Raw genomic sequence first — 22139 nt, 5'->3', positions numbered from 1 at the left:
CAGTGCCTGGAAAATCCTGGAAAGTCATGACTGACTGATGATTTTCCTTCCTGGCTGCATCCAGAACACCCTGAGAGAGCTCTGCCTGTCTGTCCTAGTGCGTCGCCACCGCGTGTTCTCCCACCCTCCCTACTCCTGCGCTTACTGAAAAAACAGTTAATTATGCTCGGAAATGTGTAAGACCCCTGACAAACTGAAATTTGATTTCTTCTAGCATTTGAAATTTCAGCAGTTATATTCCATTTAGGAAGATACACAGCGTGACTTTACAAGAAAATATGAGGGAGGGACCCAGACCCCCCATTCACAGGAGCACTTGTGTGCGTGTGGGGATTGCTGGCACTGGGACTTTGGGAGCTGGGTGCGCTGAAGATGGGCTTTCTAAAGGAGTTCAGTGCTTCAGGTTTTGCTTTAATCATAGGGTATCTCTAGGCTGTTTATCGCGGGAGTAAACGTGCTGCTTTGGCTCACGGAGGGAAGCTAGTGCGTACCAGGTTAGAGGAGCTGGAAAAACTGGCGCGGGCTGAGCTTGTATGGGACCAGCTTGCTGTCAAGCAAGTCGCTGAATCCAGCCCAGATACCTACACGCTTCACTGCAAGTGAAGAGATTACAATAACTTTACCTAATTCTACATATTTAATACTGAGCCTGTTTCTTTTTATGTCTTAACAGAGAAGTCCTTTTTTTTTTTTATTTCTTCATGGTATTAGCAAACATTTTTTGTGACTGTTATCTTCCCCCCGCCAGCCTTAACTCGCTGGCGGTTTTTTTGTGGCCAACTCCACCCTTTTCCACTTAGGGCACCGGTTGTTTGTATCTAAACTCCAGTCTTGAAACCGCCTGTTACGAAGCCGTATTGGCTCTTTCGGTGAAGGTCTTCCTCTCCACGGGCAGCTGCCTTTGTAGCACAGGAGTTAAAATTAACGTCTCTTCGCTCTCAAGAACAAAATACCAGTTAAGTTCTGAAACTTTTCTTCAGTGGTGGTGATTTGACTTAGAGGCTCTTTGTGGGTGCATTTATATGTAGATAAGTTGAATTAGACCCTTTTAAAAAATTGATTTAAGATACATAAACTCTGATTGAAAACCGGTGAAGGGGTTTCTTATATTATTCTGCAGCTTTTAGGCGAACGGCAGTGCTGCTATTAAGTGTAGGGACCTTGCATATCTTTTCTAGCTTCTTTCCTGTAGACTGACATATCAAACTGTTTGGACCTTACTGTAATTAATCCTGATGTGAGCACATTGCTTTCTCCTCTTAAAGGTTTGCAATGGTGTGGAGTATTTGCAGATGACCTGTATGCCATTGTTTTTTCTATTTACAGGGAAAACTTTTTTCTTATTATTTTATTTCTACTTCCTTTGTTTGGGTAAGGACTACGTGGAGAAATCAATGGTCAACAAAAAAGAAACAGCACAGAAAGACAGTCAAAGTACTTATGAGCCTGCATACTTCTTAACATCGTCAGAGAAGATGAAGAGATTAATACTAAAATTTTCTAGCAGCATTGTTGTTCTGTGCTATATATAGATGTGTATACATGTAAAATAGGTTATTCTAGCAAGTTGGTTATTCTAGTTTTTCTGCTTGTGTTGACTGAAAAACACCAGTTGTCAACTGGTACATGCAAATGCTCCTGTTTTCACTCTTAAAAGCCCCAGTTTAAACTGTCAGCTCACACTTACTGTCCTTCTGAAAGAAAATGGAAGTAAATGAGTCAGAACTGAGGCTTGTAACTTCACTCTTGAGTTTCAGAAAGCACTTGCAGGTCTAAGTTGAAAGACTTTTGCATCTAAGCTGTTTGAGTTTATGATGTGTATTTGGATGATGATTGCAAATATTTCTGGAGAAGTGGTTTTATGATGCTAGAAAGACATTGACATAATCATGCAACTAATGACTCTATCAAGAAAAGCTGTATCTCTTCTGCAGGCTGCAGTACTGCATTAGGCTGTCCAAGCTGGTGTAAAAGAGCTGGCTGGAGTTTTAGAAGCAGTTGGAAAGTTCAGAAACAGTGGAGTTCCAGGAACAGCTTTAGGAACAGGCTGAGCTGCCCTGTATATTTTTACTGGTGAGTTGTAAGGAAATCCATGTCTTGGTGCAAGGCAGTGGAGTGGCATTCAGGTGGTGGGTGAGATGGAAGCAGAGCAGCCGGGCACCACCAGCTCAGGGTGGTCAGGTCAGCAGCTGGCAGGCTTGGCTATGCAGGGGAATGCTTTGCGTCATGGAGTAAGTGCAAAACTATGTTTTCCTCTGATGTGACTTAGCGTAGTTCAGCCCACTGCAGTTTTGAAGAGAACAGCCTCAGCTGGCAGTAGCGGAAGGGGAGTTTGCAGCCTGCTACGTACCGAGGTCAGGCTATTTGCTTCGGTGGCTGTCTGCTGCCAGGTGAATGACAGCTCTACTCAGCATCGTCCTAGTTGTGCATTTTATAAGAAATGCTGCTTTGCCTTCTTTCCAATAGTTGTCGTGGGCCCGGGGGTCATACCACAGGTTGTTTTCTATGCAAACTTTCAGGAGGGTGCTTGAAGTGCTGTTACAGCACAAAGAGGGGACTCTGGTACTTGGCGGGGCAGGTGAGCTCACTGAAGACAGACGGATGCTTGTGCAAACAGGAAACGATTCTCCACTACGGCGGGGTGGATTATCCAGGCGGCAGCCTTGCTGTAGCACTGGTGCAGGCATAGGCAGGTTGGCCGAGTCTAGAAGTGGTGCAGCTTTGTTGATGGGGCAACTGTGTTGATGGGCAGCCACGAGGTACTGTGCTTCTCCCTTTGGGACTCAGTACCCCACTGTAAAAAATTGCTGCTCTTATTGTATCACCTTATATCTAAAGTCTTAGTGTTTTATAACAAACAAACCAAAAAACCCATGTGTACCAAAAGAGCTTTTTAAATCTCAGAGCTGAAACTTTATTGAGCAATGCAAAGCATACAGCTGAATACCATAATTTTTCATTCATCTGACAGTACAGTTTTTTCTTTGTCAGCATTTTCTTGTCGAATACTACATCTGAAATTACTAATGACCTTTCAGCTTGAAAAATAATCTGCTCTGTGCCGGAGCAGAGTATTTGTCATCTTTTTGAAAACATCTCTATCAAGCATGACTTTTACTTGGTCACTTGTGAGCAGTTGCAGTGCAGTGCAGTGCCATACATATGTTACAGTCTTGTGAATGAAAGCAAAACCAAACTGCTTGGGCTCCCAGCTCCCAGCTACAGTTAAGTTTTCAGAAGCTGATCTCAAAATCCAAGCCCTGTACAGTAGTGGTTTTACAGAAATAAGTGCTGTACAGTGTAAGGTCCAAAAAATATAATTCATTTAATGGCTAAAGGTACATTGTTGTCTAGAAGGTGGTGATGCCCTTCAAATGAGCCCACTGGGAATTATCAGAAACGGAAGAAGGTTGTGTTAGCACATGTGGGATGGTTGTCTAAGGACATCCAGAACTGAGTTTTAAAGGTCTGTAGCAATGAACAAAAAGTATTGAAATATTCATAAATATGCATGGAGGAATGTGCATGAGTCATGTGCGTGACACACTGAAGGCTGCAGTCTGCTAGAAAACATTGTCGTGCATTGGCATGTGGATAAATTGCATACTTCATTTTATGTACTTCATCCATATCCTCATCTCTGTCTTACAGCTCATCCCAAGCCTCCACACTTGCTACTTGCCCTGGCTCTTACTGATCTTCTGGTATTTCTAAAATTACTTTCAAGGAAAGCTGCTTGGTTGAATTAACAAAATTGTTGATACAACACTAAATCCTCATTTGTAGTAGCCTCAGCAAGAGTATAATTTACTACTGTTAGCATCAGAGAGCAAAACTAAGCACAGAAGAATGAAAATAGCATGATCAGAAAGCAGAAGAATTAAAAATACAATGAGAAATAAAGCAAAAAATCTTTCTGTCAAAAATTGCCCGAAATACATTACCTTTTTCTTCTATAGAAGTAACATTACTCATACAGATTTTAAAAAAAAAAAAAAAAAAAAAGAAAAAGAAAAAAGTCTGAATATGACTAATAAGAATTTACTGTGAATGTTTTTGCAGATCCTTTTTATGGTCCTTGTTGAATTGAAGTGAAAGTGATTTAGTATAATACAGATAACTGTTTTTCTCCATCTCCTCCCAAGCAAATACTTCCATAAATTTTGTGAATTCTGTCTACCCTGTGGCCCCCAGGAGACTGCAAATGTGCAGTTTTCCTATATGCAGCTTGTAAACAAGAGTGAAAGAGTATTTCAACCTTGCAGAGTGTGAAACGGCAGAGCTTTCTTGCAGGGGGCCTCTTTCAGGAATATTTGAGAAGTAACTGAATATCTTGGAGTGACAGAATTTCAAAATAATTGTTTGTTGATGAAGTATATTGGCCAGTCGTTGTTTCTGCAATCTTAATAGATCACAGTAACAGAAGGAAAAAGTGCCATAGAAGTGTAGCCACGTGGTGAACTATTAGCAGAAAAGCGAGCTGGTGCTGGGATGGCTGGTTCTTGAAAGTCTGTTTTATGTGTTTTGGGGAGTTTTAAGGGGGGAAAAAGCCTTCTGTAGTGTGAGGGATATGATGTGCAAAGGGCCAGGGAAGTACCTCTGCTGCTGTTTTATATTTTATACGCTTTCAGGCAGGTTCATAGAACCTAAAGGTTGGACCTTGGCTCCTTTTTCTATGCACTGTGACCTGTTTGACCACCAAAACACTTTCTTCTAGTTACATGAAAAATCCTTATGTGTTCTACAGGGGATTGTATAAATCACACACATCTGAATTTCATTCAAAAACATTTTGGTTGTAGTGACAGATGCTCAGATTCAGGTAATAACCAGCCTCAAGGATTTAAACCAGGCTGACATGGCTGATGCTGAATCATCTGTTTCCTGGTTTTTCAGATTGTGATTTTCTGTGTATCCCCCTTGTTGCCCTGAGGTATGACAGGGCATGTTAAAACACTAAGTGCTGCACTTGAATTTTCACTGAGAGTTGTGCTTTGAGCATGTAAGACGCAACTTACTGCCCAGTGCTCTGCAAATGGGGCTCTGGGCCTCTCAAAATGAATGTCCCAAACTGGTGGAAGCATCTGACCTCGACCTCCTCACTGCCCTTCCGTGGAAAAGATGGCAGGGCCCTGCTGCACCCTGAAGGCATGTTTCAGGGATTAGTAAATTAATGCTTGTGAAGCACTTGGATTTACAATAATTATCTGCCCAGAGAAAATCATGTCAGATAAATAATAATTGTCATCTTGACAGAGTATGAGTAGCATGCAAAAAAGGCACAGGACCACATGCTGAGCCATGAGAAGAGGGAAAAAATACTGAATGCTGAGAGGGTTTCACACTCATCTGCTGATAAATGAAGGATGAATGTCAGGATGTTTTCTCCAACCACTTGCTGTTTTCCACAAATCCTTGGTTGCCTTTCTGGCAATTACCTCCCCATAATTACCTCCTATCAGTTCCCAGTGCTGATCCACCTCCCATACCTCCACTTCTTTTCTCCCAGTCCCAGTTAGGTTCCTTTCCTCACTTAATTCCCTGTTTCTTCTTTTCTTTTCCCCATCTGCACCTTTCCTCTGCTGCATAGACCTACAGCAGCCACTAAAGAGAAAAATCTGACTTTGCCCAGGCTAGCAAGAGGTTGTTCAGCTGTTTGGGGATGCCGCATGCATAGTCTGGTCTGCACAGAGAGATCCGTGTAATGGATTGCAGCACGATCAGTCCAAGTGAATTTTTAGAGGCTTTAGTTGTGGAAATCTGGCAAGTCTCAAGTACACACAAACCTGACAAAACTACTCTAAGGAAGAGCACAGGTGTTGAAAACTTGGAAATGAAAGTGTAGGTATGGATGCTCAGCTGTCCAACTGAGAGGCCATCTCAAATAGAGTCTTGAAGATGTTTTTTGGGGGTTTGGTAGCACCCTCTTTTAAAGTCAAAACTGTTGATGAACAGGATATGTCATGAGTCTGGTGGATTTTACCCAACAAAGTGGGTGTTTTGGAGGACTGAATTAAAATTCAGTGAAGAAATTACATTTGCCATACAGAGCTATTTTCTTTTTTAATTGAGAGCAAGTATTCTGCTAAGGAAGGCAAACTGAAAGGAGCAGGGAATAGCCTGGAGTTATAATAGGAGTCAGCTGTGTGATAAAGACACCAAATGTCTTTCTGGAATGAACCAGCAAGAGCATTCGCAGTATACCTCAGCTCGTGTTGTGTGCAGCTTTGCGTACTGCTCGTTCAGACAAAAGCTGGAAGATGCTGCCAGTAAATAATGAGAGGGTTAGAAAATATAACCTCTAAGGAAAGTTTGAAGGAACAGAATTAGTCTAGAAATGTCAAGACTGAAGTAGTCCTAGGACAGGTGTTTGTGGTGGATAGTAGTTAATCTGTCTATCATCTAAAAGGAACAGGCTTTGTCCACAGTGCATAGTATATTAAATTTGATGCAGTAAAAACCTTTTTCATGAGTTTGTCTTGGGCTTGCAGGCATTTTATACAGAAGAGGGATGGGTTTTTTGCTTTGGGAGAAGGAAAGAAATAGAGAGGAGACGACATCCCAGCATTCCTTCTAGTTTTTGCATGTCTGTGATACTACTTGATCATGGATGAGCTCCAGTTTTCCAGTTGCTTATAATTTTATAATATTTGGATGGATTTTCAGAGGGATTACAGAATTAAAAAATATCCATCACTAAAAGCAGTGCATCCTGATTGAATTTCAGGTACTTCTTGCAAAATATGGAGAACTCTTTAATTATTGATAAAAATAGCTTTTGTTATAATTTATAAAAATACATTTTATCTTGTCTTCTGGGAAGTAGTTAACCCTGTGTGACCAAACTCCTTCCTCCCACCCCCCTAATTGCCAATATTTAGCATACAAAGTTTAGGTCAAATGATTAAAGTTTGGCAAAGTTATAAGCAGCTAAAAACAAGGTCTAAGGGGAAGTGTCATGTAACATTAATAACAGGCAAAGCCACCAGCCCCACCTATAATAATCTTATTTCTATCAAAGCCAGGTTTCCTTGATGATTCTCAAATGTTTCTACAGGCTTTTAGAGAAGATCTGGAATGCCTTATTCAAGAACAGATGAAGAAGGGCAATAACCCCACTGGACTGCTTGCATTACAGCAGATTGCTGAATACATTACAGCAAGTTCTTTTGCAGGTTTTTCCTCATCTTCATTCAGTAAGTGAATTATGCACATAATTGCACTTTTTCTCCTCCTTTTTTTATTGTCACCGGGGCTTAGCAATGCTGGGATCTCCTCTTTCTTTGAATAAAAGTTCTGTCAGAACTTGCTTCGGCTGTGTAGTAGTACAGATGATGGGCTTAACGTTCCTTTCTCTCAAATTCTTTGATTTGGATAATGATATCCAAAATGTTTGGAGTCCTTACACTCAGCTATTCTAGAATTTGCTAATAAAAGTTTAACTGCAATAGGGAACAAAATGCTGCACCCCAGTACTATTAGCATTTTAACATGAGCATAAACAGGGATGTGAAATGCATAACAATTTAGATTGTTTATTTTTCTACTCTTGCATATAAAGTACTATTTTAAAAAAAAAGGGGGGGGGGGGGAGGAATAGCCTGGCAAACTGAATTGTTACACAAACAGCTCCCACCGTTAAAAACAGCTTGTAGTATGCACTCTAGTTATAAAGATGTTGTTAGGATCTTTCAGTTAACACCCAAGTACTTCTTTCCTTATCGTGAAGCAGTAAAGCGTTCTGTGGGCGGACTTCATATGGGAGCTTCCAAGCCTGAAGTACAGTGGCAACTGTCAGCATTCAGCATCTTTCGAGAATTGGTCCCAAAATGGATCTTCAGAGTTCATTTAGCAAAACAAGTGGAAGAGAACAGAGCACCCAAATAATCTTATTTCTCTGTCTCTGGCTGGTTAGTGAAGCTGCAGGTCCAACTGCTGTCTCTGCTGTGTTTGCCTGGGGACTCAGACAGGGTGACTGATCTCAAAATGCATACTCTTTTTTCTTGAAAACCAAAATGACTTTTACCTCTTCTGGTCTCAGCTTTCCATGTAAGCAAAGGCTGTAGCTCTCAAAGGGATATCACACATTCATGAAGGGGAGAAGTGTATGTTTGTGTAGTCACAAGTCAAAGAGATAAATTGATCTTTGTGCTTTCTCTGTTAAGAAGTCATCTCTTCTGTCTAGCAGTTTCAGAACTCTTGCACTAATCCTAATTTCTTCATTAGGACTAAATTAAAGTACCGAGACTGAGACGTCTCTTCAGATTAGTTATATTGGTGTCAGAAATCCCGCCGGATTTTTTTTTTCAAAGTAATGTAAAAATACTTCATTAGTGGCAAATGTCTTGAAGCACGGTTCAAGTCCTGTATAGAAACTTGAATCAGGGGAGAGCTCAAAATCAGAGTGGTACTTCAAAGGAAACCTGCATTCCACCTCTCTCGTATTTGAAAAAGAGATGAAGACTTAAATTCTGAGTATAGCTCCTACTGTCTTAAAGTAACAGAGGTTTCAGTAAACACTTTAGAAATCCCAGCAGTGCAGTTCCAGTCTAATAATTGCTGATACTGCCAAGCTAACAATTTAAATACGCAGCTTCTGGAAGATCATGGCATAGCTATAGAAGTTATTTAATTGTCTGACTGCCCATCATCTTTCTTCATCTGTGTTTCAGGCCATGGAATGATTACACCCATCAATGATCTACCTGGGATAGATACCTCCTCATTTGTTAAGGGAGAAAAACTTACTCGTTGCAAGTTAGCCAGTTTATATAGATTGGCTGACTTATTTGGGTGGGCCCATTTGCCAAATGCCTATATCACAGTAAGTATTTTAGAGAATAAAAATTTTTATTTGGAATCTTACTTATTCATTCAAGTTAATTTCCCCCCCCGAATAATATAAATTCAAATATAGATCAGTAATCCATTTTATTCCTCCTTTGCAGGTAAGAGTAAGCAAAGAGCATGACCATATTCTAATCATTCCAAGAGGTCTGTCCTTTTCTGAAGCTTCAGCTTCTAATTTGGTACGTCATTCACCTGCTGTAATAACCAGCAAGGCTCAACCTGTTTTCTAAAAGACTTTTGTGGCTGCTAAAATGGACTTTAAACTATTACCATGCTGTTATATGCTTTTAGTGTTTACCCACCAGATAAAAGGCTGATTAACTACTTAGATCCTAGCATCTTTTGTACTCAGCATTTATTTTGGGGTTTAGCTTTGCTTTCTGTTACTCTGTCTTCAGTTTCAATGTGGAGCAGCAAAATTTTGTTTTCCTGCCTGATGAAGCTCATCAAATAGCCTCAGTGTAACAGCAACCTTTTGTAACCTGACAATATGGTAATACATATGAAATGACTCTGTAGGAGTAGTGTTAGTAGAATCAGCTCTTATCTATAAGTGGAGAAATAAAGTTGAGTAATCTTCCCCAGGCCTAACAAAGGAGCTGCGTGGAGTTACAGATTGGCATTTAGGCAATGGTAGCTGCTAAATCACGCATCTTTTGGTGCAGAACCTGCCATATGTTCTTCATGTCAGTACGTATCTGTAAAGGAACTACCTCCAGTTGGAAGGGGTAGCAGACGGAGACTAATAGCATTACACCAGCAAACACAGAACCAAAATACAAACATGAGAACAAGACCTGATATGACCCTGCTGTTGTTTTTTGTTGATCCTGGAATTATTTTACTGTTTCCATGAAATTGAAGATTCCCTATGTGTTCAATTTTCTTATTGGTAATTCCTCAGAGGCTTAATTTTCTTCATATTTTAAATGTAGGAATTGTTAATGAAATCAATTTTTGAAAGTCAGAAATGGGGAAAGGTCAGCTAGACCAAAGAGGAATATATGTTGTGTCAGGGTCTTATCTTTACTTCTTCCATGGCAGGACTTCCAACAACTATCAAGGGCTTGGACAGCAGGATGGTTTATTGACACGCAGATTCATGGCAGTGCTCCTACTTTTTTTTTGTGCTCTGAGCCCTAAATCTGTGGGGGGAAATTTGGTACCAAGTAAGAAAGGGACGGTAGTTTGTAGATAATGGCAGCTGTCGCAAACTTTTTCAATATTGTTCCTTTGTTTTGACTTTTCCAGGTTAAAGTAAACATCCTAGGAGATGTAGTTGACCAGGGAAGTACAACTCTAAGTATTGACAATGCAGGATTCAGTCCACACGTGGCCATCTACTCCACACGCCCTGATGTCAGATGTGTAATACACATACATACCCCTGCAACAGCAGCTGTAAGTCTTCCTTCTAGCATAAAGAGTAAAAGAAAACACGTTTACCTTATGAACTTAGAGCACATTTCTGAATCGCTGTTCACGGCAGTTTTATTTTTGGTTTTAACATTGATTCTCCACTGGTAAAGAAAGGTGTGAGCTTATCAAATAAGCAGCAAAAGAGGCTGGGCCACCACAGTGAAATGGATAGGATAAACTGAAGCTCAGATATGATTGTACTCAGGTTGAGGAGGCTGTAAAGTGTATAGTTTACATAGCCTTCATTTATAGCATCTTAGACCATAGAACATGCTGCATACATCATCATTTGCATTATGCACCTCCATTTTAAAGTGGCTTAATTAGTAGTTATGTTCAGTTTGTATTTACCTCATTATTAAAAAGTCATAGTTAACATATAAGTTAAAAACAGTCTGTGTAACAATGATAAAAATGTAAGGAGACTTGAAAGAATTGGTTTGAGATAAATCAATAAATTCATATTATTTTATATATGAATGCATATATATGCGTTCCTTGACTACAGACAAGAAAAGGAATGGATAACTTCTTTTACACCAGCTTTTTGAAGTTATGGATGTTGCTAAGAAGGAAAAACCATTAAGTAGGCTTATGCTGAAAATTAAAAAGGGATAAAATTCACAAAAATTAACTTAGTTGGGATAGTTTGTCTTTTCCTATAACGAATCTGTCCCTAGGCTGGGTAGCAGCAGTTCTGTCACCCTATTGCAAATTAGACTGGGGGAGAAGAAAAAAAAAAGTATTGGTTCTAAGCTTTCACTATGAAGAGTTTGTATCTCCTCTAGCCTAGCAAAGGTACAAAGTACATCCTGCTAAGGCTTTAGTGGTTGAGATGTGGGTTTCAAGAGTTTGGTTTTTTCCTCATTATCAGTACTTTATTTTCTTTAAACAGGTTTCATCTATGAAGTGTGGCATCCTTCCCATATCACAGGAGGCTCTGATTCTGGGAGATGTTGCTTATTACAACTACCAGGGATCTCTTGATGAACAGGAAGAGAGAATTCAGCTCCAGAAAGTTCTTGGACCCAGTTGCAAGGTATTCAACCTCATTCACGCTCTTCATAAACAGTTTTCATGTACTGCGCCAGTTTCTACCATTTAACATTAGTGTCTTCATTTACTAGGTGTTAGTCTTGAGAAACCATGGTGTGGTAGCACTAGGAGAGACACTGGAAGAAGCATTCCACTACATTTTCAATGTGCAACTGGCCTGTGAAACACAGGTGAGAAGAGAATTTATCTGCATTTCATTTCAAACCCTTGTGCTGCTGAGTTATAGATTACATCCCCAGTGAGGAGATCTCTAATATTACAGAATTTTGGGGGTTGTGGAATCCAGTAATCATATGCCAGGTCAAAGTCAGAGAAATTAGAATAATCAGGAAAACACAGAAGGGACAGCTCAAATACTGTATCACTTTCTAGAAATGAGTAATGGTGGTGTTATGCTCTGAAGGGTAAAGGTTTTGTTCCATGCTGTGGAGAGTGAGCTTCATGCAGGGAATCTGTCAGATAATAGATTTGGTGGTAGTCTCTGCATGTGGAAGTGTGACTTAACATCTCTCAACATCCAACTCGTTTATCAAAACTGAAAGTTGTGACAAGACAAGAAGCTTCTCCCTGTGATCACAAAGATTTGTAAAACCAGATAAACAAAAGGTCTTTAGAGCAATGGTAGAGGGCAGCGTATTTAAAAATAACTTGACTCCCCAAATCAGTTGTTTCCATTTTGTGTAACTTTTAACTACCTAGTTATATACTATTATCTATAACCTGTGAAGAGAGACCACTGAAAGTGTCCTCACCTTCCATAACTCTTAAACCTATCCCCAGAAACTTCTTCACTTTGCTCTTACTTTTTCTCCACTGACCCTGTCCTCCCAAGTAGCCGTTTGGAGGTGCAAATGGCAGTCTCTCACTCCTTTCCTTTCCTCCCTTGCCCTGCCATTTATTTTGAGTTTGCTCACACATTGTTTTGAAATGGATATAAAAATGAAAATTTTTTAGTCTTGTGATGTAAGAAGACCTTTTTAAGGTACTCTGAAAGCTAATGTTTGAGTCTATTCCTTTTAAACTGCAGTTATTAGCAGATATTATCATCCTTTCCATAAGAATTACTTCCTATATATTTTAATAACATTTTTGCACAGTGGAAAACTAGCCTGAGAAATAACTGCAGCATGTGTTTAAGTATGTTTCTCTTGTGAACTCAGAAAAGCAGAGGATCCAAAAGCTTTTCCACAGATGAAATTCACTCATTGATGTCTCTAGGTTCATGCATTAGCTGGAGCAGGTGGGATAGACAATCTCCTACTACTGGATCTGCAGAAGTTCAAGCCTTCCACGCATGCTGTGGCAGCAGCTGGAGGCGGTGGAGTTAATATGGCTTCGCAACAGAAATGGAAAGTTGGGGAGCAAGAATTTGAAGCACTCATGCGCATGCTGGACAACCTGGTGAGAGCACATTGATGGCATTGTCCATATAGTCTCTGTAAGCTTTTGAGTGTAGGATTAGCTTCTGTAAAGCAAATGATTTCTTCTGGTTTCTTTGCAAGTTTGTAAATTAAAGCAGTGTAACTTTTATTGTACATGAACTCTCTTCTCCTTGGTTTAGTTTTTATTACGTCACTGTATGTGACAGTAGTATTCTCTCTTGATCAGAATTTATAGTGGTTTGAACTTAAATTTTGTCCAACCCATCTTGCAAAAGTATTTGCTCTTTATAGTAGCTTAATAGTAAAAAATATATTTTAATTTCCACCTAGTAAATAGACATAGCAGATTCCCTTTATATTTTCTTATTAACTCTAATATTAGGAAATAAGATGATAATTATTTGTTTGAAATGTCTGGTTTGCTGCAGTATGAATTCTGGAACAGCCTTTAATACAAATAGAGTGAGGAATGGGGGAGTGTCATGAACTAGGATGTGCCCTTGTGCAAGACAAATAAATGTCCTCATGAAAGCTACATAGGTCATAACCTCAGCCGGGGTCATTTGGGGGTCACACATTCACGAAGGTGGGAGGAAGGTGAAGGGTGAGTGGGGTCCTATCCAAATGCTTCTGTACTGTATTTTACATGGGTCTTTTGAATGTTAATAGAATGAATGAATGATGCCAAACACCACTAGCCCATTCTCTGAAGAGCTCCGTGGGCCTGTTTAATGTATATAGGGCAGGACAAAACTTCCATGACTTCTTCGGATACCTTTTTCTGGTTGTTTTTTTTAAACTTTTTAACTTTTTACTTTTTTCTTTTTTTTTTTTTTTTTTTCCTCCATAGGGATACAGAACTGGCTATGCCTATAGGCAACCATTAGTCAGAGAAAAACCCAGACATAAGAGTGACGTTGAGATCCCAGCCACTGTGACAGCCTTTTCCTTTGAAGATGATACAGTCCCGCTTTCGCCCCTGAAATTCCTGGCGCAGAGGCAACAGAGAGAAAAGACAAGATGGCTGAACTCTCCAAACACATACTTGAAAGTTAATGTGCCTGAGGAGTCCTGGAATGGGGAAACCAGTCCCAGGACTAAGATCACGGTAAGTAGATATTTTAGGCAGTCGCTTAGTTTTTGCACTACTCGAGAGAAAGTAAATTATGCACAGTTTATATGAGGAAATCTTTAACGGGATTAGCAAATAAGTTTATCAAGCAAATAAAAAAGGCTTTGGGGAGACTTAACGACATTAGTACTAAGGGCCCCCTCTGTCTGGGGAAGGGGGGTTTAACTGTTCGGAAGAATAGCAGTTTATGATAAAATTAAACAATTATTTCCCTTATGTTACTAGCTCTTCTGATTCCTGAAGTAGAAAAACAGTTTTTCCGCCATATCTGTTTGTGCAATTAATTATCCACCAAACATAGTAAGGTTTTAAATCACCCATGGGTTGTTCTTTTCTCTACGCAAGGGAGACACAAGCTCTAATTCATCTTGAACTGTCCCTTTCCTGTTTGTGAGCCTACTGAAAACAGGCTTCAAAGAGTTTGTTCATGCTGCTACTTTTAATGATGATTAAGATTTTTTCCTCCTCCTTTGGCTCACCAAGATGCTTCCACTGTGTTTCTAGAGAGAGGTGGCTCTTGTGGTACTATGAAGCTATGTGTTACTACGTGTTATTTGCTATCAGGCTACTCCCAGTTGCATAGTAAACTATAAATGCATCAGCTCCTCCTGCTGGCAGGCTAGCAAGTTTCTAAACTCAAGTTTGAGAGAAACGGCCTCAACGGCTGATTTAAAACACTGCTTATAAAGGAAGGAACCTACAGTCAAAACATGTGGTTAGCAGAGGTGAAGTTGGTTGCATGAATAAGGGCTCTGGAGCTGGTGGATCTATGTGCCAGTTAGTAGGAAGCATGATCCTTTCTAAATATTACTTCATTAGTACATAGTTAGTACTGCATTTTTTAGGAGTATATTTCAGTGTTTACAAGAAGTAATGTTGTTGATACATGTTCAAGGCAACTTAAACCCTCTTGGGCAAACACACAGACTCGTAAGGAGTTGGGATTATTTTGTGGCTGTCATGTGGAACTGAGAATAAAGTCAGAAAGTCCTTTCTTTATATCTCTTCTTTAACAGTAAGACAACACTGAGAATTGTTCTACCCCGTCATGCTGGGGTTTTTAGCTTCTTTTCTTTTTTTTTTTTCTTTAAGTGGATGAAAGCTGATGACTCTTCCAAGACTAGTGGAGGAACACCAATCAAAATTGAAGATCCAAACCAATTTGTTCCTCTAAACACAAACCCAAGTGAAGTGTTGGAAAAAAGAAATAAGGTAAAAGAAGTATAATGAAATGAAAATTGTAACATCTCCAGATAAAATTATGTGTTCAAGTAATGATTCAACATAGCAGTAAAATAACATTTTCAACTGTTTTGATTTTACTAAGAAGTTTCTTACATTGTATGTGATTTTTGGCACTAAAAAGCATGTATTTACATGTATGATATACATGAAGTCTATACATACATATGCAATATATGTATAAATTTTGAATGCAATAGTTTGATGAAGGATAAGTATTAATTCTGGAAATGATAGATTGAAAATGGTAGTCACTGCTATTTAGCATTAGATTTAGTGGATAATTAGGTGTCAGCACGAACCAAATTGCTGTGCGTCATCTACAGCATGATTCAGTCTCAGACTGTAATCTCACTCGGTTCTGTATTAATTCTCCTAGCACTTATTGAGCTGGAGTTTCTGTGGTCCAGTCTGCTTCCTAATGGCAGGAAAAGAAAATGAGAGATTATTGTTAAACACAAATATCTCGCTGCTTTTCCCTTCCAGAACATAAGACACTAACTGTCAGACTGACCAAATACTCCACCCTAGGCATAACTATATTAACAGATATTCAGGACACTTTCCATTTGATTACATTTTTTTTTTTTTCTTGGAAAGCATTATATCTGTATCTGTGGGGACTGAACTGGCGTCAGAAGGAGCAACTCCCTTCCTTGGAACGGGAAAGACACCCTCTAATCATCTAAAGATTAATAATACAAGTCCCAGACAATGATTTTTAAATTCATGCATGTCACTGTCTCATTGGATAGTTTATTCCCATTTTTCTGCTGTAGAATTTTTTTTATATGATCTGTATTTGTATTTATATTTGTATCTGATCTGTCAGTCTCTTAGGCACTGACAATGTGAAGCTAGGGTTGTTGGTTTGGGGAAAATAGGGAGCTATTCACAGAAGGAAAAATTTTACCAACCTTTGTGACTCCAGAGATGTCTCCAGTAGCTTAACATGGGTCATTTATGGGCTGGAGAGGACAGGTTCAGAGACATACTATTCCTTGGAGCTTATTTCTAAATACTGGCTTGCATGAAGTGTAGGAGCTGGGACTAAGGTGGATATTCGGGAGTACTTGAAAGGCTAAACAACTTATGCAGTGCATTCAGAGGTGCAAGGAGATATCTTATTTTTAGGTGCAGCAGCATACAGCTTGATCCTTCAGCCATTTGCTGCTGCCTGTGTTACTGGCTTTGCCAAGCTGGTGGGCATAGGATTTGTTAAAGAGAAATCTGTTTCTAACCCAGTTTATTTTCTCTGACTAGATAAGGGAGCAAAACCGGTATGACCTAAAGACAGCAGGACCGCAGTCTCAACTGCTCGCTGGGATCGTTGTGGATAAAAAGCCGAGTCCAGTGAGTAGGACATAATTAACTGGTTTACAAACATTTGGGTTATTTGTCTTCCTGTCTTTTAAACATCAGTTTGGACCATTTTAATTCTAAATGCTTTTTTAGAACTGATTATTTTAATGCCAAATTCTGGATGTGTGATACATTTTATTCATGTTTCATTTCAAAGATTTAAAATGTTAGTTTCAAATGGAGATGTGAATGGTAAGTTTGCCTGCCATTAAAATTAATGAAGTAGGACCCCTGTCTAAGACCATTTAAGCTAAAGAGTAATGAACTTGGCAATGCATGGTGCCAAAAGTAATCTTTTCATCAGTCTGTGGAACTGCTGCTAAAGGAAACGATTGAGGCCCAGAAATAACTGAGTTTAAAAGGTGGGGTGGAACCATGTAGAAGGCAGCTTTCATTAGAAACAGGCTTCTTATTGGGAGGGAGGGTTTCCAGTTTCTTACCTGTCCACACTAATCTTTTCTTGAATAGAATATACTTACTTCCAAACAGTACAGCTATCCCTAACAAGGTTATATAACACACCGTGATGAATTGTAATTGAAATTCTATAGTTCTAAGAGTTTCCAACCATCCATGGGTTAGTACCTCTATTTCCTCATTTTGGTTTCCAATATTATTTTGAGATAACGCTGAGTTTCCTTATTTTATTTCAGGCAAAAAGAGTATTTTCCAAATGAGTTTTCTTTCGACATGAGAATAATATTAATTTTGTCGGTGTAAGATTCATGTCCGAAGAACTCTTCCAGTTAGATTCCTAAATGGGAGCATGAGGACTGTTACTTTCCTTCAAAAGAATTCCTACAACTTGGGGTGTTTGCGGAAAATATGGGAAACCTTATTTTTTAATTCCTGTTGTTAAAAGACTTTCACTTCTCTGAAGAGTATATTAGTCCCCGAAGTGTAGGCTGTTGAGGCAGGTCTCTACTCTGAAGCTGTCCCCTTGATACCAAAAACCCTTCAAATAATGATTGTGCTGCTGCAAAAGGATGGTGATCTACGGCTCAGTAGTCAGTGTTCATTACTATGGGGTCTATTAAATGGGGTAATTTTTGTCTGGATACATCTGTGTTTTTCTTCTGTATTCCCTGCCAACCTGGTGTCACCAAACTGGGCAAAAGAGAGACATTAACCATGTATGGCTTGCTTGCTTGCTTGTTTTTTTTTTTAACTGTTACTTTTTGTGTTTTTTCTAGCCAATGCAATTTGAAGATGATGAGCATGCACCACCGGCACCGCCCAACCCATTCAGCCATCTCACAGAAAAGGAACTGGAAGAGTACAAGAAAACAATTGAGCGCAAGCAGCAAGGATTGGAAGGTCTGTGGTGCATTTTTAAATGTTGGGGTTTACATTTTAATAACGAGTTCATTTTTAGTTTGAAAAATATCTACTGTAAAAAATGTATACATATTAATTATTAGCATATATTGTTGGCAACTACTTTAGAACTAATCATTCCTTGAGACAGTAGAATTCTTTTGTAATTTTTTTGTCACTTTGATTAGTGCTGAAATTAAAGCAATGAAAGGTTTGCACAGAAATGAGGTTGACAAAAACACACTTTAACATAATGACTTTTTTTGTCAGAATCATAGAATAACTTAGGTTGGAAGAGCCCATGAAGGTCATCTTAGTCCAACCTCCTCCTCAAAGTTGATATCAAAGTTAGATCAAGTTGCTCAGGTCTGTGCCTAGCTGAGCAAAAGTTTACTGAGATGTTTGGTCTTGGCTGCTTTAATTTTTCTTCTGTTCTCCCAATGTGCAAGACTCATCTACTTTCACTTTTTATAACTTCTTCCAATACTACTATTCAGTAGGAAGCAATAACATTTGCTATGCATTCTTCTTCACTAATATTGTGAAATAAAAAAAATTTGCTATCTGTCACATTCGGGGCATAGCGTAAGAGCTTAATACAACAGCAAACTGCGTGACTTACGGCTAGATAAAACCATGGGGCATGCTACTTGGAATGCAACCCTGCCACTGTTTTTAATGCTTTCTATTAAAGAACTAATATAATGATTGTTAGCAGATAAAATGTGTAAATCCATAATTCTATAGAGTGCAAACTGTGCATTGTTACTTCTTGATGTTGTCAGCACAAGCAATGCAATGCTAGCAGAGCTGTAAGTCTTGTAGCACTGGCACTGACATTCTTGCTTGATGTTTACTTTTGCATGGCTACTAATTCAGATCTTGTCCTGCAGATGCTGAACAGGAATTATTCTCAGATGACGGTTCATCTGTGTCACAAATTCAGTCACAAACTCAATCCCCGCAAAATGTCCCAGAAAGATTAGAAGGTATTCCATGCAATTTCTGTACAATGCCACTGGCTCTGATAACCTGAGTCATACACTCTTCTGCTGCATTCTTATATTTGTGTGAAGTCGACTGAGCCAAAAAGAGCCCTCTTATACAAAGTCTGGGTGGGACTCTGTCCAGAAAACTGTTTTTTTCCCAATTTTTTTCTAATACATAATTTTCCCAAACAGAAAACAGCGCAGGGCGTACTGAGACTTAGATATTAATAAGGTGGAGGAAATAGATACTATGTTTTTATTTTACTGAAAGCGTTAAGATTGGGGTTTTTGCCTTTTCCAACAGAGTGTAAGGCGGCATTTTGAAAGGCTGATTCTCCGAACGCTTCTGTATGGAACGACTGTGTTTTCATAAAGTAGTCTCTTGCAGTAAAGCGTAATTCTTGAGTGTGCTTGAGACTGCATATGCTGTGTAGACTGTATTTGTGTAGACTGTAGACAGCTTGAGCTGTATATGTACCTGGCAGAGATAACGTTAACTTTTTTTCAGACCTTTTTTCTTTTAATGACATTTTCACCGTATTGTCTGCTTACAACAAGTAAGAGTGTAAATAAATGGGAAAAAACCCCCACATCTAAGCACTTTGGGTTTCATTTTTTGGATCACAGTCCAGACTCGCAGACTTTGTTTCAATAGTGGTTGTGTTACAGTATACATAAATAATTGCGAAATTGTCTGTTCTTTCAGAAAATCATGAAGATCTCTATACCCAGAATGCTAACCTAATATCTGTGGAGTTGCCAGTTGTGGTGGTGAACGGCAAGGAAGATGCACATGACGTGGAAGAAGATCTCACCAAGAGGGTCAGTCAGTTAACCACTAGTACTGTGGAGAGTGTAGAGATTACGATTAAAAGCTCTGAAAAGATAGAAGAGGCCCTGTCCCCTGAAGGGTCACCTTCCAAATCCCCATCAAAGAAGAAGAAGAAATTCCGCACCCCATCTTTTCTGAAAAAGAGTAAAAAGAAGGAGAAGGTAGAAGTGTAAGTGCAGTTCTGTTGTGAGGAGACATTGCACATTTTAAATGTTTAAGTTGACCATTAACAGCGTAGTGTTAGGGGTGTGCAGTAACTGGACTTTTAACCTAAACAAAAAGGAACTGGAAGAGGTTTTGCTTTAAAAAAACCAACCAAACAAAAAACAAAAAAAACCTTTCATGTTAACTGAAAATTAATTCATCTCTCACTTAGCTGTGTCCAAAATTGCTATGAGGGTTGGAAACATTCATTAGTTTCATGTAGAACTACACTGGCAGGTGCTCAATTACCGTCATAGCAAGATCGAATACCATCACAGTATGCAGCAGCGAGTTCTGCTTGGAGTATTTTGCAGACCTGAAACTTTTCAGTACAGTTAAAGTCTTTATTAAAGTTACTGTTGAGTGATCATACGACTTCTTAAAACTGCTGTCTCATTTAGTAACCAGATCATACATTTTTGTATTGTGATTTTTGACCATATATTTTATGTTTCTGTACCCCTGTTTGAGTGGGTGCATATTAACAGCACACCTTAAATCTTTTTTAAGATTAGATCATATAGAAATATTATACACTGGCACATAATATTAGGGAAAAAACTGTGTAAGAGAAAGTTTATTTGGAATTATACAAAATGTCTAAAGAATTCCATTCTTCAATAACTTTTTTGCCAAATACTTCATTTTAGTGAAATATAATTTTTGAAGACTTCTTTTTTTATTCTATCAGTTGGGGGGGGAAAACCCTTATTTTTCAAGAAAGGGGATTTTATACACTTAACACTGATAATTTAGTTTAACTGGCAAAACAAAAAGAAGATTTTATATGTTCAAATGTTTGTATACCATTCAGTATAAAGGTATTATAGGCATGTGAACCAAGCATTTAATAGTAGAGTGTATTTAAGAATGCTTGGTTTAGAGTACACTTAAATATAATTCAGGAATCCAGGGACTTAGAAATCAAAAGATAAAAACATATAAAATTGAACTGGATTCATCTTTTAAAATTACTTGCGGGGGTTTTTTTCTCTCATGGTATTGCTAATGAATGAAGAAAAATAATCTCTTAACATAACCAAATGAAGGAAACAAAACTGTTAAAAGGGAAAGTGAAATAGTAAGAAAATAGGAGGAGACTAAGAAAGTAAAAGTCTGGTGATTATTTTTTTTAAATATATGATATGGATTGTGGGATATTTTTTATTAAATCAGCAAAGTGACATTTCCATATTAGACATTTTAAATAATTTGTATGGATTCATACAGAGTGCAACACTTTGGGTTTTCTTCTTCACTTTCATTTGAATTGCAAAAGGGTCTCAAGAATCTGTGTTGTCCTTTGGATGAACCCAGAGCAAATCAGAGCCTAGTGCCATGGGTAAGGGTGGTAGTGCCGCTTACTCATTTTTACTGATATTGTCATTTTAGTACTTTTACTGTATTGTAAATACAAACTAAACATAGAAATTAACATAGGGTTTTCTTCGCTGTGTCAAATTGTCTGTAAATCAGTCATCGCAATAGGCAGTACATTTTAAAGATCCATGTGATTCCCAAATTGCCGGTTGAAATATTATACGATATATAATTGTTAAATATGGCTGGAGAGTGGTTTGGCATGCAAAAATGTTGACTATAGCATGTTTGGGGGCTGGTTAGCTTTGACCGTGTAAGTGTGATAATGCAATGTTGGAATGGATCCTGGAAACAATTTTCTAGCTATCACTAAATACTGGAATCAGTGTTTTTAATCATAGTGGAAACTTTCAGTTGCTTACTTTGGTTTTTTTTATGTTCTACATTATTTGTGTTGTATTACAACATATGTAGAAACAGTAACCTGTGAACTACGCTTTTCATAACTTTTTTAAAAATATATCTAAATGAATGCAATGTGCATAAATATTTTTTAAAATGCAACCGTGAACTATTTGCACCTTTTGCTAATGCCTCTATTTACTTGCTTTGGCATAAAGAATGAGCCAGCCAACTCTTGTGTCCTGTGGAAAATATATAAATGTTATCTGAAATTGCTCATAGATGTAATGCTAATTAATGTTAAATCACAAATAAACAGTATTTTAAATAGATGGACTTTGTATAGCGGCCTTTCATTCATACAGTGCTCTTCCCTCTCTCGCTTGTAAGTTATGCGTGGAACTTCTCAAGAATTTATTCTGAAGACGGCTTCTTGCTGGTGCTTCTTCCGAAAGCCATGCAAGAAAATAGTCTGATCTTAATTAGAGAGCAGTTGGTTTCCCTGTCACAGATCCTGGAGATGAAAGAGGACAGGCCCGTGGTAAAATAGGCAGCGTTGTCAGGCAGATGTTTAGAACCTCAGCTGAGTTTGTGCTGCGGGCTTTCCTCGCCCGGGGCACGCTTCCCCGTCT

The 22139-nt window shown here is 38.7% G+C and overlaps 1 protein-coding gene across 3 annotated transcripts in view; it reads left to right on the top strand.

The window, feature by feature from the left end:
- ADD3 (adducin 3) overlaps positions 1–21839 on the top strand; it is a 65048-nt gene extending 43209 nt beyond the window's left edge. The window contains exons 1-14 of one of the 3 annotated variants that reach the window (XM_035898956.1): positions 813–956; positions 7058–7196; positions 8673–8824; positions 8949–9029; positions 10102–10251; positions 11165–11308; positions 11397–11495; positions 12544–12726; positions 13558–13815; positions 14932–15051; positions 16345–16434; positions 17637–17760; positions 18654–18749; positions 19456–21839. In XM_035898956.1, the coding sequence (XP_035754849.1) occupies positions 7097–7196; positions 8673–8824; positions 8949–9029; positions 10102–10251; positions 11165–11308; positions 11397–11495; positions 12544–12726; positions 13558–13815; positions 14932–15051; positions 16345–16434; positions 17637–17760; positions 18654–18749; positions 19456–19754 (1896 nt within the window). In that variant the 5' untranslated portion in view covers positions 813–956; positions 7058–7096 and the 3' untranslated portion in view covers positions 19755–21839. Of the gene's footprint in view, positions 1–812; positions 957–7057; positions 7197–8672; positions 8825–8948; positions 9030–10101; positions 10252–11164; positions 11309–11396; positions 11496–12543; positions 12727–13557; positions 13816–14931; positions 15052–16344; positions 16435–17636; positions 17761–18653; positions 18750–19455 lie in introns of those variants that run through there. The other 2 variants (XM_035898953.1, XM_035898955.1) reach the window with 2 other exon arrangements.
- The last annotated feature ends 300 nt before the right edge of the window (positions 21840–22139 follow it).

Source organism: Egretta garzetta, unplaced genomic scaffold (assembly GCF_000687185.1).
Source record: "Egretta garzetta isolate BGI_Z169 unplaced genomic scaffold, ASM68718v1 scaffold8, whole genome shotgun sequence".
Taxonomy (NCBI): domain Eukaryota; kingdom Metazoa; phylum Chordata; class Aves; order Pelecaniformes; family Ardeidae; genus Egretta; species Egretta garzetta.
This window is presented reverse-complemented; position numbering and strand designations above follow the sequence as displayed.